General features: G+C 41.2%; 1 protein-coding gene across 1 annotated transcript in view; it reads left to right on the top strand.

Moving 5' to 3' along the window:
* Nucleotides 1-15,487, top strand: part of EHD4 (EH domain containing 4) — a 78,593-nt gene that overhangs the window by 8,584 nt on the left and 54,522 nt on the right. Inside the window, exon 2 of the mRNA XM_008048466.2 lies at nt 12,717-12,893. Within this exon, the coding sequence (XP_008046657.1) occupies nt 12,717-12,893 (177 nt within the window). The remainder of the gene's footprint in view (nt 1-12,716; nt 12,894-15,487) is intronic.

Here is a 15,487-nt window from a genome sequence, read left to right as displayed (position 1 = left end):
ACAAAAAAAAAAAAAAAAAAAGAAAGGGGGAAATGGGTGCTAGGCAAGTAAAGCAACAGATGACTCCACAGAAACCAGGGAAGGAGACAGTGGATTGGCGGCATCTGATGCTTCTGGGAAAAGAAATGACACAGAACCAATGGATAAGCTTTCAGGAGCCATGTTACCTTGGCAAGAGCCATGACAGTAAGTAGTGATAACAGAAGCCAGATCGCGGTGGGTTGAGGAATACATGGGAGATGACGTATCAAATGTAGAAAATTCTCAGCAACTGGGCATGGTCACAGGATGGCAGGGGTTTGGTTGAAGATGAGTGTGTCCTTGGCAGAATTATAAGTGACTGGAAAGGGGGCCGTAGGGAGGGAGCAGCTGGCATTGAGAAGACTTAGAGGAGGCAAGACTTGGCACACAAATCCATAGAAGGAGGGTAGGGAGGCTGCAGGGTAAGCTGGGATGTGGCGTTCATGGCAGCAGTCCACACAGTGAGACACTGTGGGTCAGCTGCTTGTGCATTCGTTATATCATCTACCTGATAAACGGCAATGGAGTATTCAGAGAAGGATAGTGGGGGAAAGCCTTTGTAAATTATGAAATTATCTCCCTTAATGATGTTAGAAGCTTACTTCTTTTTTTTTTTTTTTTGAGTTGGAGTCTCACTCTGTCACCCAGACTGGAGTGCAGTGGCCGCTCCCGGCCACCGCAGCCTCCACCTGCTGAGCTCCGGCGATCCTTCCACCTCAGCCTTCCAAGTAGCTGGAACTACAGACGCATGCTACCACGCCCGGCTAATTTTTTTGATATTGTAGAGGTGAGGTCTCACCAAGTTGCCCAGGCGGGTCTCGAACCCGTGGGCTCAGGCAGTCCACTCACCTTGGCCTCCCAAATCACGGGATTACAGGCTGAACCACCGAAGAAACTTACTTCTAAAAGGCATTCAGTATACTTTTCAAAACCTTGGGAAATTATGAACTAGAAGTCGTGGTTCCTGATCTGGCTGTGCATCAGAATCACTTGGAGACCTTTAGAAACAGACAGATTCCAGGGCCCCATCTCAGACCTCCTAAAGTGGAATCTGGATGGGTGAGCATCTGAAATTTCTGGGTTTTTTCCTAAACCATCCTCAAAATGTTTCTTATGCAGCCTCCCCTAAGAAACATTTGGGAACCATTGATAGATGAAGGGTTCAGCTAATGAAATAATGACGGTTGAACCATCAATCCTGAAGAGTGTTAGCCTCAACCTGGAAAAGGGAGGCTAGCTTTGATAAACCTTCCTTCTGTTCCAAACTCTGTTCACATTTTTATCAATGACTTAAATGAAGATATAAAAGTCATACTGATAATACTAGAGATCAATGATAAGTACAATTTAATAAAGTGATTTTTTTTTAACTTTGTATGATATGACGGACATTTTCTTATGTCATTAAATAGTCTTCAAAATACCTTCAATGACTGCATCCGTCTAGAGCAGGGGTCCTCACCCCCGGGCCACAGATTGGTACTGGTCCGTGGCCTGTTAGGAACCAGGCCGCACAGCAGGAGGTGAGTGGCAGGCAAGCAAGTGAAGCTTCATCTGTATTTAACGTTGCTCCCCATCGCTCACATTACCACCTGAGCTCTGCCTCCTGTCAGATCAATGGTAGCATTAGGTTCTCATAGAAGTGTGAACCCTATTGTGAACTGCACACACAAGGGATCTAGGTTGCCTGCTCCTTATGAGAATCAAATGCCTGATGATCTGAAGTAGAGCTGAGGCACTGATGCTAGCACTGGGGAGCAGCTACAAATACAGATTGACGTTAGCAGTGAGGTTTGACTACCCAGAGACCATAATAAATCAATTGCTTACAGACACATATCAAAACCTTTCAGTGAGGGACAAATGAGTTTATGTACTTCATTGTATGGTTGTATCTGGTGGCAGCCTTTAAGTCAGAATCCAACACTTATTTAGTCCACACATGACCTGCTTATTATTTTATTTGCCACTTCTGTCCGTGCCTCTTTTTTTGTTATGGTGAGTTGTATAATTATTTCTTTATATATTACAATATAATAATAATAGAAATAAAGTGCATAATAAATGTTATGTGCTGGAATCATCCCGAAACCACCCACCCCCCCAGTCCATGGAAAAATTATCTTCCACGAAACCAGTTCCTAATACCAAAAACATTGGGGACCGTTGGTCTAGAGTACAGGTTGGAATATTTAGTTTGTTTCTATTTTTATGCTGTTTACCTAATGTTGCAATGAACACAAATATTTTGGGTTACAAATCTTTGCATTTATAATTTTTTTCTTAGAGTACCCTGAGGCTAAATTACTGCATAAAAAAACATATTTTTCAGGCTTATATATATTCCTGAATCTATCTATATATGTTATTTTTCAGAAAAGCGATTCCAGATTAGATTTCCACCAGAAATATGAGGATCATTAATTCACCAAACTGTTAGTAAAACTAATTATTAGCATTAAAAGATTAATTTGATAGGAAAAATTTTTTTTGAGTCAGAGTCTTATTCTGTTGCCCAGGCGGGAGTGCAGTTCATAATCATGGTGCACCACAGCCTTGACCTCCTGGGCTCAGGCAATCCTTCTACCTCAGCCTCCCAAGTAACGGGGACTATAGGCATGTGCCACCACACCTGACTAATTTTTTAATTTTTTGTAGAAACGAGGTCTTTATGTTGCTTAGGCTGGTCTCAAACTCCTGGGTTCAAGCATTTCTCTCGCCTCGGCCTCCCAAAGTTCTGGGATTTCAGGCAGGAGCCAGTGTGCCTGTGAAAAATAATTATTTTAATTTTCTTTTTTTTTTAACTAGTGAGGTTCAACTTATAAAACATATAGTTAACATCTGCATTTCTTTGTGAATTGCCTGTGAACTTTGCCCAATTTTCACTTGAAGTATTGGTCTTTTTCTTATAGTTGAACAAGTTTGAGTTTTGTTGGAATTTGAATTTTTTTAATGACAGTAATTCTTTGTCATAGTTATTAAAAGTATTTTTCCAGTTTGAGATTTACCTTTTAATTTTTTATATCTTTTTCCACACAGATATATTTAATATTTGTGATCAAATCTAATAATTGCTCCTCTTTTGTGATTAGAAAATCCTTGTTTATCAAACTCAGGAAATGTTCATTCATGTTATCTTTTTTAAAATAGGCTTATTTTTTTATATTTAACTCTTTAATCTACCTGGAAGTAAAATCTTCTCGGTGAGTTGTTTTTGGTTTTTTTGTCTTTTGTCATTTTATAACACTATTATTAAATAATCCTACCATTTCCTACTGTCACATGAGGCTTCCTCCTATGCTGTTATTAAATACTGTATTAATCTATTGGGTCCTTTCTTTCCTGTTGTTCCATTTGTAAATACTCATGCCAGCATCATACTGTCTTAAGTACTGTCACTTTGACTTTTTAACAATCATGGCTTCAGACTCTTCTGAGCTCATTAACTCTTTATTTTCCAAATACCATTAATTGTAATTTTCTGTTATTCTTTGAGAAGAACTTTAAAATTACTTTGTTAGGTGAGGCACTGTGGCTCACACCTCCCAAATCCTGTAATCCTAGATCTTTGGGAGGTCAAAGAGGGAGATAACTTGAGACCAGGAGTTTGGGACCAACCTGGGCAACATAGCAAAACCTTGTCTCTACAAAAAATTTTGAAATTAGCCAGGCTTGGTGGTACACACCTGTAGTCCCAGCTACTCATGAAGTTGAGGCAGGAGGAGTGGCTGAGTTCAGGAATTTGAGGTTATAGTGAGCTATGATCATACCACTGCATCATATGCTGTTATGACAGAGCAACACTACCCTGTCTTAGAAAAAAAATTATTGCTTTGTTAAGTTCTTTTAAAAAAGAAAATCCCATTGGAATTGCATTTTATCTCTAAATTAGATTGTTATATTTGCTCTTCCTAAGCACAGATTAAGCGTTGCTTTGACTTGGACCTTCTTATCTGTATCTCAGAAAAGTGGCTGATTGACTCATACAGATCCTATGTAGCTCTTATTAATATTGTCCTTAGATATTTTATAGTCTGCTGCTCTTGTAAATGAGTTTTTTCTCCCTTATATTTTTTTCAGTGGGTATTGTTGGCATGTAGGGAGGCTACTGAGTTTTGCATTTTTGTTTTGTATCTGATCATTTGACTCAAGAAGTTATTCTGACAGTTTTTCAATAGATAATCTTAGCTTTTCTAGATAGATAACTATATCAGTTGCATTCAAGATTACTTTATCTTTCCTATTCCATATTTTATTGCACTGGGAAGTGGGTATTCATATCAAACTACTAATATAATGGTATTGCCTTTTTTATTTTTATTGTTATCATGTTTTATTATTTATAAATTAATCACATTAATACATTATCTTTCTATTACTAATTTTAAAAGGATTTCATTTAAATCATTCCATATGAGAAAAAAATCAAATGAATGTTGAGTTTTATTAGATGCTTTTAACCTTTTCCTTTAAGCTGTGTTCTGTGGAATATACTTATTAATAAGTATTCAAAGAAAAAAAGGTTCCATAGTGAAATAACTCTGAGAAATGCTGTGTTCTACAACCTCCTCATGAAAATTTATAGTGCTTGGAGATCAAAGAGTTGACAGTTTAAAGTCTGTTGTCAGATTCCCAAATTATAAGTCATAACATCAAAAACAAATATTCATTGCATGAGCAAATCAAAGACTGGAAAAACAAATAGGACTGTAAGAAACTGATTTAACTTAGTAAACTTCCTCTCCTTCTATGTTACCCTCCTTCCAAAATAGCATGAAGGTGGAATGGAGCAGCTCCAAGCAGGGCAGTAGGTTAGACAGCATATGCTTTGAAAGCAAGGTGCTTTTAAGCTCATCTCAGTCCTGAGTACTGCTAACTCCATTCATAGTTGGAAAAATAGGCAGAGATGCAAAAGGGTTGACCCAACAAATTCCATTTTCTTTAAACAGACTTATGTCCATTCCCTTAGTAGGCACAGCAGCTGCAAAAATGACATCATCTGACCAAACGGTCCTAGTGATAATATGCTGATGATCAACTAATGAAAAAATAAAAATAAAGCTTAGTTTTCACATTTGAAAAAGACATAGGAGTTTTAAAATGGAAGTGAATATCAGCCTAACTTAATTTTTCAATAATTTAAAGAAGAGTCCATTTTTAAAGTACATGAGATGTTTGTTCAGGGATGTATATACCTCAGCATGATTTATAATTGCAGGAAATAGAAAACTATTTAAATGGCTAACAGGAAATGGCAAAATATATCAATACGTATTCACCTGAGAATTGTATGCAGCCATTAAAAATCATGCTTTCAAAGAATTTTTAACGGCATGAGAAAAAAACTAATGGTGAAAAATCCAGATGTAAAATTGTTTAAACACTGATTCCAATTTTATAAAGAAATATGATATTTACAGGAAAATGACTGAATGGAAATATATGAAAATGTTAAAAGTCGTCATTACTGTGTGCCAGTGTGGTCTTGTACAAGCTTCTTGTCATAAGCAGTTTTCTCCTCTATAAATCAGGCATAAAAATACCTGCTCCAAGGACCGTAAGGATGAAATAAGGTGAATGTGTGGAATACCTTATAAACTGTACAATATGGTTTCACAATAATCTGTCATTTAATGCTGTTTATAAATAGTGGTGGTGCAGGTAGTACTATTTTGCTTGGGAATATTTATATATCCTGGATCATTTTATAAGACTTTTGCAATAATAAATGCCCAAGTCTTCTCCCACTTCTGTTTCTTGGCGTGAAACATGAAGATAGATTAAATAGTAGAAACTGCTTTAAAAACAGCATTTCCAGGCTCAAGACAAATCACATGGAAGAATGATCTTTCCTTTTCATCTCTTTCTTAGTGAAATAGTGGGCCAGGCACAGGGGTTCAATCCTGTAATCCCAGCACTTTGGGAGGCTGGGGTGAACGGATTGCCTGAGCCCATGGGTTCAAGAATAGCCTGGGCAACTTGGTGTGACCTCATCTCTACAATAAATCAAAAAATTAGCCATACGTGGTAGCTTGTGCCTGTAGCTCCAGCTACTTGGAAGGCTGAGGCAGAAGAATCGCCTGAGCCCAGCGGGTCGACGCTGGGGTGGCCATGAGCACGCAACTGCACTCTAACCTGGGTGACCAAGTAAGACTCTGACTCAAAATAATAATAATGGATCAAGTATTACCAATAAAGATACATTATGTGAAACTTTCCAACACTTATTATAAATTTAAGTGTGTTTAAACTCATAACCTTAATTTTAAAATAAGGAAATAAAACTACTTCTCAACTGAACTCAAAAGTTGTAACTTTTATATTTCTTTCACATCTGTTTGGTTTGCAACTCTCAAAGGAATAAGATGACTGTTGGGGTTAGTTTAATGTTCTTTTAAAAAATGTTTTAGGCCATAGCAATGAATTGAACCCTCAAATTCTAAACACAGATACCAAGATATGCTCAAATATGATTTAAAAATTCCACTGGTCATCACACAAGTCACGTCTCTAGATTTTGGCTTGAGATTTTTAAAACAATGCTTATACAATACCCCAAATAAATGTGCCATATTATTTTTAAAATCTGTCATTTGTGCCTTTGCTATGATTCACGGAATGTGTTCCTGTAAACACTCCCATTGGAGGCTGACTCAGCCTCTCAGTCTCTGATATAGGGCAGGTAATGTCGTCACAGAACTAGTAAGAAATCCTTTGTCTTTGGTCAGACACAGTGGCTCACACCTATAATCCCAACACTTTGAGAGGCTGAGGTGAGAGGATTGCCTGAGCCCATGTGTTCAAGACCAGACTGGGCAACTTGGTAAGACCTCATCTCTACAATAAATCCAAAAATTAGCTGGGCATGGTGGTGCATGCCTGTAGTTCCAGCTACTTGGAAGGCTGAGGCAGAAGGATCTCCTGAGCCCAACAGGTTGAGTCTGCAGTGGCTGTTAAGAGTACCACTGCACTTCAGCCTGGACAACAGAGTGAGACTCCGACTCAAAAAAAATAAAAAGAAAAAGAAATCCTTTGTTTTAATAAACCATCTAACCTAGCTGAACCTTAGTTTCTTCATCTGTAAAATGGGCATTAAAATAGTACCTACCAGTAAGGTGTAAAATTATTCATGTATGAAGTAAAATTATTCATGTAAAGCCTTCAGCATATAATAAGTCCTCAAATGTTAGGTATAGTTCTTTAAAAAAATTAATGTTTCTTCTACTGTCCAAATAGTAAGAATCCAGAGAATGCATGATGAGTACCCAGGGGAGGCAAAGTTTGCAGCTGTAATTGCAGGTGTCTGTTACTGGATAACATGCCTCTTATAGTTGTTTCTGTTTATTTTTTTATTCCTTCTTAAGTCCATCTTTGAGAAAATGATGCTCGGGTATGTTGAGGGGATTTTGAAAGTTTTTCTTCCCCTTGTCACAAATTACAATTTCCTATGAAGTTAAAAAGAAAAAAAAGTTTCTAGCCTAAGCAATGAAAGAAAAAAGACATCGACCACATAATACTATATTCTTGCATCAAAGCAGCTCCCTGAGATTAGGCTGAGTGGGGGAAACCATGTGCCCTGGAGCCACTTGGACGAGGCAGAACTGGGGACCTCACCAGACCAGATAAAGGTGTCAGGTCTCCTGTCCACCCCACCACCCTTTCGGCCCAGCTGCTTGGAATCCAAATGTCTGTATCTTTTAATGTTGATAGCTTGGCTCGACAATCTTGGAGCAATCACTGCTAGCATTGGCAGGCCTCTCTGAGAACACAGGAAAAGGGGTGTGAAGAGTAGCCAAGGGCAGGATCAAGGCTAATGCACAGGATGCCGGTGTAAGGACTGATGAGCTCTGAATTACCATGGATTATTTTCTATAGTCTTCCTGTGGCCTCTTGTTCCTTTAAATTCTTGGTATTGCTGATAACACAACACAGAATCAGGAACTTGTAGCCTGTAGCCTCTGAGGTGTCCCCCAACCAAAAAAAAAAACAACAACATCTAACACAAGTGATGAGGCTCGTCCTTGTGGCTTTGTTCTTAATCCATACCTCAGCATCCGCTCAGACTTGACTTCCAGACTGCAGTTTCTTTTTCTTTTTTTGAGTTGGAGACTCACTCTGTCGCCCAGACTGGAGTGCAGTAGCCGCTTCCGGCCACCGCAGCCTCGCCTGCTGGGCTCCAGCGATCCTTTCGCCTCAGCCTTCCGAGTAGCCAGAATGACAGGCACTCGCTACCATGCCCGGCTGATTTTTTGATTTATTGTAGAGATGAGGTCTCGCCGCCCAGGAGGGTCTCGAACCCGCGGGCTCAGGCAATCCACTCACCTCAGCCTCCCAAAGGGCGCGGGATTACAGGCTGAGCCACCGAGCCCGGCTTAGACTGCAGTTTCTTGATCCATCACTTCACTCTCCCCCTTTCCATGTCAGGTTCCCTGTGTCTTGGTTGCTCCTAGTTCCTTTACTGTGTTGACATGTACCTGCCTGCCCACAGTATGACATAAATGAACCAGTTTTGACAAATTCCCAATGAAAAATCTCTTCAGGGTGATCAGCTTAGTGTATCAGATCTCAACTCATGTTACCTGCCAGGTCCTTCTTAGAGTACCTACACTGGGGACAATGTAGGACCACAGGATTAAGGGGCTGAACCTGATGTGATAACAGAAGCCTTGGGCTAGAAGGGAGGGACTCCAGGTTCTGGGTCCTGTGTGGTCACTATGCATTTGACCAGCAACAAGTCACTTTCCTGCTCTACTCACTAGTCTCTTCACCTATAAAGAAAGGGACTGAATCAGAAATGATAGTTCCAGAGAAGAGAGGAAACAGACCCCCCAAGTGACACCAATACCAGGTGTCAGAGGACATTCTGTACAAGAGCTCCCCATCTCCACGGCTTTTAACACCAGTGATCAAATTGTTTCCCAGTGAGGGAATAACCACTTGTTCTCACACCAGCATATATGAGGGTGTGTATTTCGCAGGTTCCTCACCAGCATTGAGTTTTATGAGTTTTAAAACATTTGCTAGGGCCATAAGAGATAAGGTAGACAAGTGGGACCTCATCAAACTGACAAGCTTCTGCAAAGCCAAAGAAACCATCAAGAGAGCAGGGAGATAGCCCACAGACTGAGAAAAAATATTTGCCAACTCCATGTCTGACAGAGACCTAACATCTAGGATCTACAAGAAACTCAAACGTGCCGAAAAGAAAAAAACAAACAGCCCCATTACAAAGTGGGCAATAGATATCAATAGGAACTTCTCAAAAGAAGACATATATAAGCAGCCAACAAATACATGAAAAAATGCTCAGCCTCACTAGTCATCAAAGCAATGCAAACTAAAACCACACTGTGATACCACCTAACTCCTATCAGGATGGCCATCATCAATAACTCAAAAAATAGTAGATGCTGGAGATGATGCTGGGAAAACGGAACACTTCTACACTGTTGATGGGAGTATAAACTAGTACATCCTCTGTGAAAAACAGTTTGGTGATTCCTAAAAGATCTAAAAATCAACTTTCCATTCGACTCTGCAATCCCTCTACTGAGAATATACCCGAAGGAACTCAAATCATTCTATGAAAAAGATACCTGCACATTTATGTGTATTGCAGCATTGTTCACAGTAGCAAAAACATGGAACTAACTATGCTGCCCATTGAAAGAAGACTGGATTTTTAAAATGTGGTACTTATACACGATGGAATATTATGCAGCCATAAAGAAGGACAAAATTATGAACTTCACAGCAACTTGGATGGACTTAGAGTCTATAATATTGAGTGATCTATCATGGAGTCAAAGAACTAACTATCACATGTTCTCACTCATAAGTGGACCTTGAACAATTATTGTAATACTATAAGAAAGGGATTGGCAGTAGTGGGAAATTGCCAGGGGAGGGAGGTAGGGAAGGACGGGATGGGATTGGCAGTAGTGGGAATCTGTGGGGTTGGGGGCACACTTCATCAACAAGGGTTCCTGCATAATGAACATTTATATACCTAACTCTGAATTGTACCCCACATCTTTAAAATAAAAAAATTAAAATAAAAAAAAACATTTGCTAGGATGCTATGTCTTTATTGGTATTTCTTTGATACTGAGATTGAACATTGAATTTCCTCTTTGTGTTATCAATGAAAGCATCACTAAACAAATTGATAATGGAAGCAAGCTTCAAAATGCAGCGATTCTTCCTAGTTCTAGTTCTTCCTCTGTCTGGGATCCAGAGACTGAAAGGTTTGCCAAGGTCACAGTTAAGGGACACTTTTTACTTTAAGCTGTTTCTCATTTGCAGCATTCTTGAAAAATAACTAAGAGTTCAAGTTCTGTCTGGTACTTAGGAAGCTCTGGCTTCTATTACAATGTAAACTTGAAAGTAGGGAACACCTGCTCTTCTTGAAACAAGTGTATCATTTAGGTATTTCCTAAATTATCAAATTCCGAAAGTAATGGGATTTACTGTACTTACATATAAATAAAACATCGGAAGGTAATTCAGGCACTCCTAGGCAGCGGTCATCTGACCTAAACACCTGTTGCATGTGACTTATCGTCCAGCTGGGGACTCACTGCTTAACTACAACATCCACATGCCCTTCCACCCCTGCCTGAGGCCCATGCTCACCTCTCTGGCCTGGAACCTGGAAAGCCCTCCTGCCCAAGCCAGGTGAAGGTGCCGAGAAGGGGTCACATGCCGTGAGCCGCCCAAGGTGGAGCCCAACACTCAGCTCCTCCCCCACAAGGACATCGCCCGGTTCTCACCTGGTTCTTCCATGTTACAGGCGTGTGTGTGATCCTCTCGGCAGCCCACCTCTCGGCAGCCTATGGCTGCCATCCTCTCGGCAGCCCATGGCTGTTAACACCAACTCTGTGGGAAAGTGCCTGTTGAGCTTCAGACCCATACCTGGACCTAGCCCTTTAGTGAGTTGAGACCTTTTCTGTGCTGCAGGGAACTGAGTCCCTCTCCCCAGCTGTCCTCTTCCTCAGTCTCTCCTAAGGGCCTCCTGGCATAGCCTCATCCAGACCATGGGGCCTAAGCATCAAACTGGATGGTGTGGAGGAACATGTGTGATCTGACTTGGAATTAGCTTTGCTGCTGAATGACTTCATGCTTGAGATCCCAGAGTGGCTGTAAAACCTAAATTCCACATTCATATGGGCACATGAAATTTACACACTCTGTAAATGCTGGAGTGTCACAAAATGAGAGATGTTCTCACTATAGCTTTTCCCAGTATTTCTAAGATTTGTGTGGTATTTCATAAGAATCGATAAATATGAATATTGCTGCTCCTAAGGGCATCTACTAGGCTATTAGGTGCACAAAGGTTTTGATCAAACAAGTTTTTGAAAACTTTGAAGATTAAACATGAACACATTTTGAAGCAGTGACCCCTCCTGGCCTCAACTTTCCTCCAGGGAAAATGGGAAGAGCTGGGTCCTCCTCCTTAGCCCAGAGGATGCACGAGACAGTTTGTAGAGCTGTCTTCCCTCACGGGAGAGGAAATGGGGGTTGTCATGCCCTATGCCTAGTGACACACCCTGTGATGAGGCCCTGAACTTCCCTTGTACTTTTGTCTCTATGCAAGCCACTAGCTCCAGGCCATTTCTGGAGACAGTGTAAACTCTAGAATCTGACTGCTTATAATCCATTTCCAATTGAACTCCTACTATGTGACCTTGGACAAGTTGCTTAGCCTCTGGTGCCTCAGTTTACTACCTACAAAATGAGGATAATGTTGTCATTCCACCTCAGTGTTGTGGGATTAAGTGAAACAATATAAAAGACTGTGCTATACCAGACATATAGCAAATACTCAGTAAATGCTAAGTGGTAGTATCAGATTTTTTTCATGCTTACTCTAAATTTAGGAGGCATATTTTAATCATGCATCTATTTTGGGATCCAACAAATTCACAGAAATGTAGAAACTTTGGATGAACTTAAAACTAAAAATGACATTAATTAGAGGTTTAGAATATAGCCTGCTAAGGTTGCTGAATAATTTCAACTTTATTTACATAAGAGACAGAGGTCTAAAGGGTGGCTTAATTTGTCATTCTCATAAAGATGGCAACTTGTGTTTGACATTTGGTAGTTCAGTTCTTGCTCTCGGTTCCTGAAAACAAGAGTCACAGGTTCTGGGCTTACACCTGATCAGTCAGGACTTTGTAGAAACAAAGGAATCATTTAGGACCAAATGGCTTGTTCATTGCAGGAATGGGAACAGAAAAGTCATGCACATTTCCTCTCTTGGGCCCCTTCAAGGCTCAAGAGGCATAGAATCATCTCCCTGGTAGGCTTGGGGCATGGCTCTACCCTAATCACCCCAAACACTTGGCAGGGACCATAAACCATGTGTTGAGCACCGTGCTGGCTGCAGGAATGAGTTGCTCATGGACCACAGAAGAGGTGTCCTCCCAACATCCAGGTCGGGGAGGCATCCCAAAGGAAGGTGAGCTGAGCAGGGCTTCCAGGATGCCCAGGAGCTGGCAGGATACACTTCTCTTGGGGTGGTGTTTGTTGCATCAGTGGAAACACAAATGTGGATCACTGTGAATTTCTTGGGAGATATATGTCTAAGTTTTTGAATGATTATGTACACAATTGATAGCCCCCAGCATTTTCTGACCCCTTGCTTTGTGACAACATGCTAAACTGTCTTTTCTTTTTCCCTCTTCCAGATACTTGCTGGAGCAGGATTTCCCAGGCATGAGGATTGGTCCAGAGCCCACCACTGACTCCTTCATTGCTGTGATGTACGGAGAGACCGAGGGCAGCACCCCAGGGAATGCTTTAGTCGTGGATCCCAAAAAACCATTTAGAAAGCTTAGCCGCTTTGGAAATGCTTTCCTGAATCGGTAAGGACCAGCACGTTTCCATATTTGCTCAGGTTGTTTAAACCTTTTCTTTGACTTATTGCCAGTTACATGTAAAGGTTCAAAAACAGAAGAACAGAATGTCTGTTCTGGAAGTCATAGGGATTATGTCTATCATATTCAAATATTTGAAAGACTGTCATAAGGAAATAATCATTCTGGATGGCTTCAGAGGGCAGAGCTAAGGCCTAGAATTGGATACAAGGATGCACAATATAAGGAACAAATTTCTAATCATTTGAGCTGCCCAGAATTAGTTAAGGTTGCTTTCTAAGGTAGTGAGCTCTCCATCACAGGCAATGTTAAGTGGCAGCTAGATAACCAGCCCTCAGGCATAGTGTGCTGGGACCTCCTGCAAGTTTAGCCCAGAGGACCTCTAAAGCCCTCCTGACATTCAGATTCTATCTGCTGACTCCAGGCAGGTCACCTCACCCACTGACTGTCCATTTTGCTTCTTATTCTCATGCTTTGACTGCTTCCTTATTATTCACTAGAGTAGGGCAAGGGAAATGGAGTCAAAACACCAAAAGTTGATCTTGTTACATGGTCATTATTTTACAGATTAAAAAGTTGCAGTTGGGATAAAGCTGTGGGATTACTGTCTTAATTAGAGGTATGTTTTATTTGTCCTACTTCCATGACCTTTCACCCCAGCTCCCAATGAAACTGAGGGGTGTTGGGGGCAGGGAGAATAAGCCACCCATTCTTCTGGCTGCAGCTTTGCCCTTTCTGACTTGATCTGCTGTCCTTACCTCCCTCTTTGCACTCCTAACCTTTTTTGCCTTTTCTTTTCCTTTTTTTGATCAGAGTCTTACTCTGTCTCCCAGGCTGGAGTGTTCTGGCACACTCATGGCCAACTCAGCCTCAATCTTCTGGGCTCAGGGGATCCTTCTTCCTCAGCCTCCCAAGTAGCTGGAACTACAGGCACACATCACTACACCCGGCTAATTTTTGGATTTATTGTAGAGATGAGGTCTCACCAAGTTGCCCAGGCTGGTCTTGAACCCCTGGATTCAAGCAATCCTTTCACCTCCACTTCCCAAAGTGCTGGGATTGCAGGCATGATTCACCATGCCTGGCCCCTTTTTTCCTTTTTAAACCCTTTTCTTTCCTATCACTACCCCCTTGGTCCCTCCATCTCCCTCTTTTATGAGTCTAGTTTTAGGGTGGTTGATTTGGGGGAGTGGAATGTAGGAGGTACAGAGTTCGAGAGGGTCATTCAAGCCTCTTTAGGGAGAGGAAGTAGGATCAGGGCTGACAGACAACAGGAGATTTGAACTGCACGTCCCCTTTCTAGATGTTGAAAATAGGAGTGGATCCTCCCAGCTGACTGCTGCTCTCCCAGAGGCTGAGGCACCTCATTGCGCAACTCCAGAGGGCACCATTCATGTGGGCTATGACATGAATGGTGTGCAGGGTGCTATGCACTGGCTCTGCCCAGGCAATCTCCATAGGTGCCTTCTGTGAAAAACTGAATGCCCTAGGGATCTTAACAGTCATTTAAGAATGTTTTTATGCTCCTGTTGCAAATCAAAGAAAGCATCCAGTGGTAGCCAGGAAACTTGGCAGTGGGATAAACAGAAGTATGCAGATGGAGTGGATGAAGTCATGGGGAAGTTCATCTTGTTACTGATGGTGACTTGCAGAAAACTGTCCAGATGATTTGTTCCAACCTGCAAGATTCTCTCCTCTAGAGGGAGTTTACTTCTTGGCTCCAGAGCAGCCTTGCTTGGCACAAGAGTGTCTCCTTGGAAAAGTAGAGGTTGAGCCCAGGGTGAGAGAACCCCAGAGGGTCAAGCAGCCTTGCCTGGCACAAGAGTGTCTCCTTGGAAAAGTAGAGGTTGAGCCCAGGGTGAGAGAACCCCAGAGGGTCAACTCTCAGGATAGAGTGGACCAGGGTTGAGAGGAAGAGACAAAAAGCTGCCCCATCAGGGCCTCCTTGGAAGGTTCTGGAGACCTCAAAAAGTGCAGGGCACAGGATACATCTCTATGGAAGGCTTCTCTGGAATCCTATGGTTTCATTACCACTGCCCTTTGTCTTATACTCTTCTTGTCCAACAAAGATTTTAAAAACAAAAAAGCTGACACTTTTTTTCAAATTCTCATTTTGTGAAGTCCATATTCACAAGGAGAAAACCAGGAAGGGTTGTTATTGACTTGTTTTATTTTAGCAAATGAATTACTTTCCTAACCAAAAAAAACTTTTTGTTTTGTTTTTCCAGATGAGTATGGAAAAAAAGTATTCAGGCAAGGCTCATATCTCAGAACTTAAAATTTGCTGAAAATAATCCATGCATTATGAAATCAAGTGTTAACTGAATCCATCATAATACATAGAAAAACAGTCACAAATACAGAGGGTGCCAAAAAAAGTATACACATTTTAAGAAAGGAAAAATCTGTATTGAAATTGTAATACTCAGCCAGGCTCGGTGGCTCAGCCTGTAATCCCGCACTTTGGGAGGCTGAGGTAAGTGGATTGCCTGAGCCAGCGGGTTTGAGACCCACCTGGGCAACTTGGCTAGACCTTATCTCTACAATAAATCAAAAAATTAACCGGGCATGGTAATGCACGC

This window comes from Carlito syrichta, unplaced genomic scaffold, assembly GCF_000164805.1.
Source record: "Carlito syrichta isolate Samal-C Ts95f unplaced genomic scaffold, Tarsius_syrichta-2.0.1 Scaffold47086, whole genome shotgun sequence".
Taxonomy (NCBI): Eukaryota; Metazoa; Chordata; class Mammalia; order Primates; family Tarsiidae; genus Carlito; species Carlito syrichta.
Note: the sequence above shows the minus strand (reverse complement) of the source record. Positions and strands in the feature narration are given on the sequence as shown.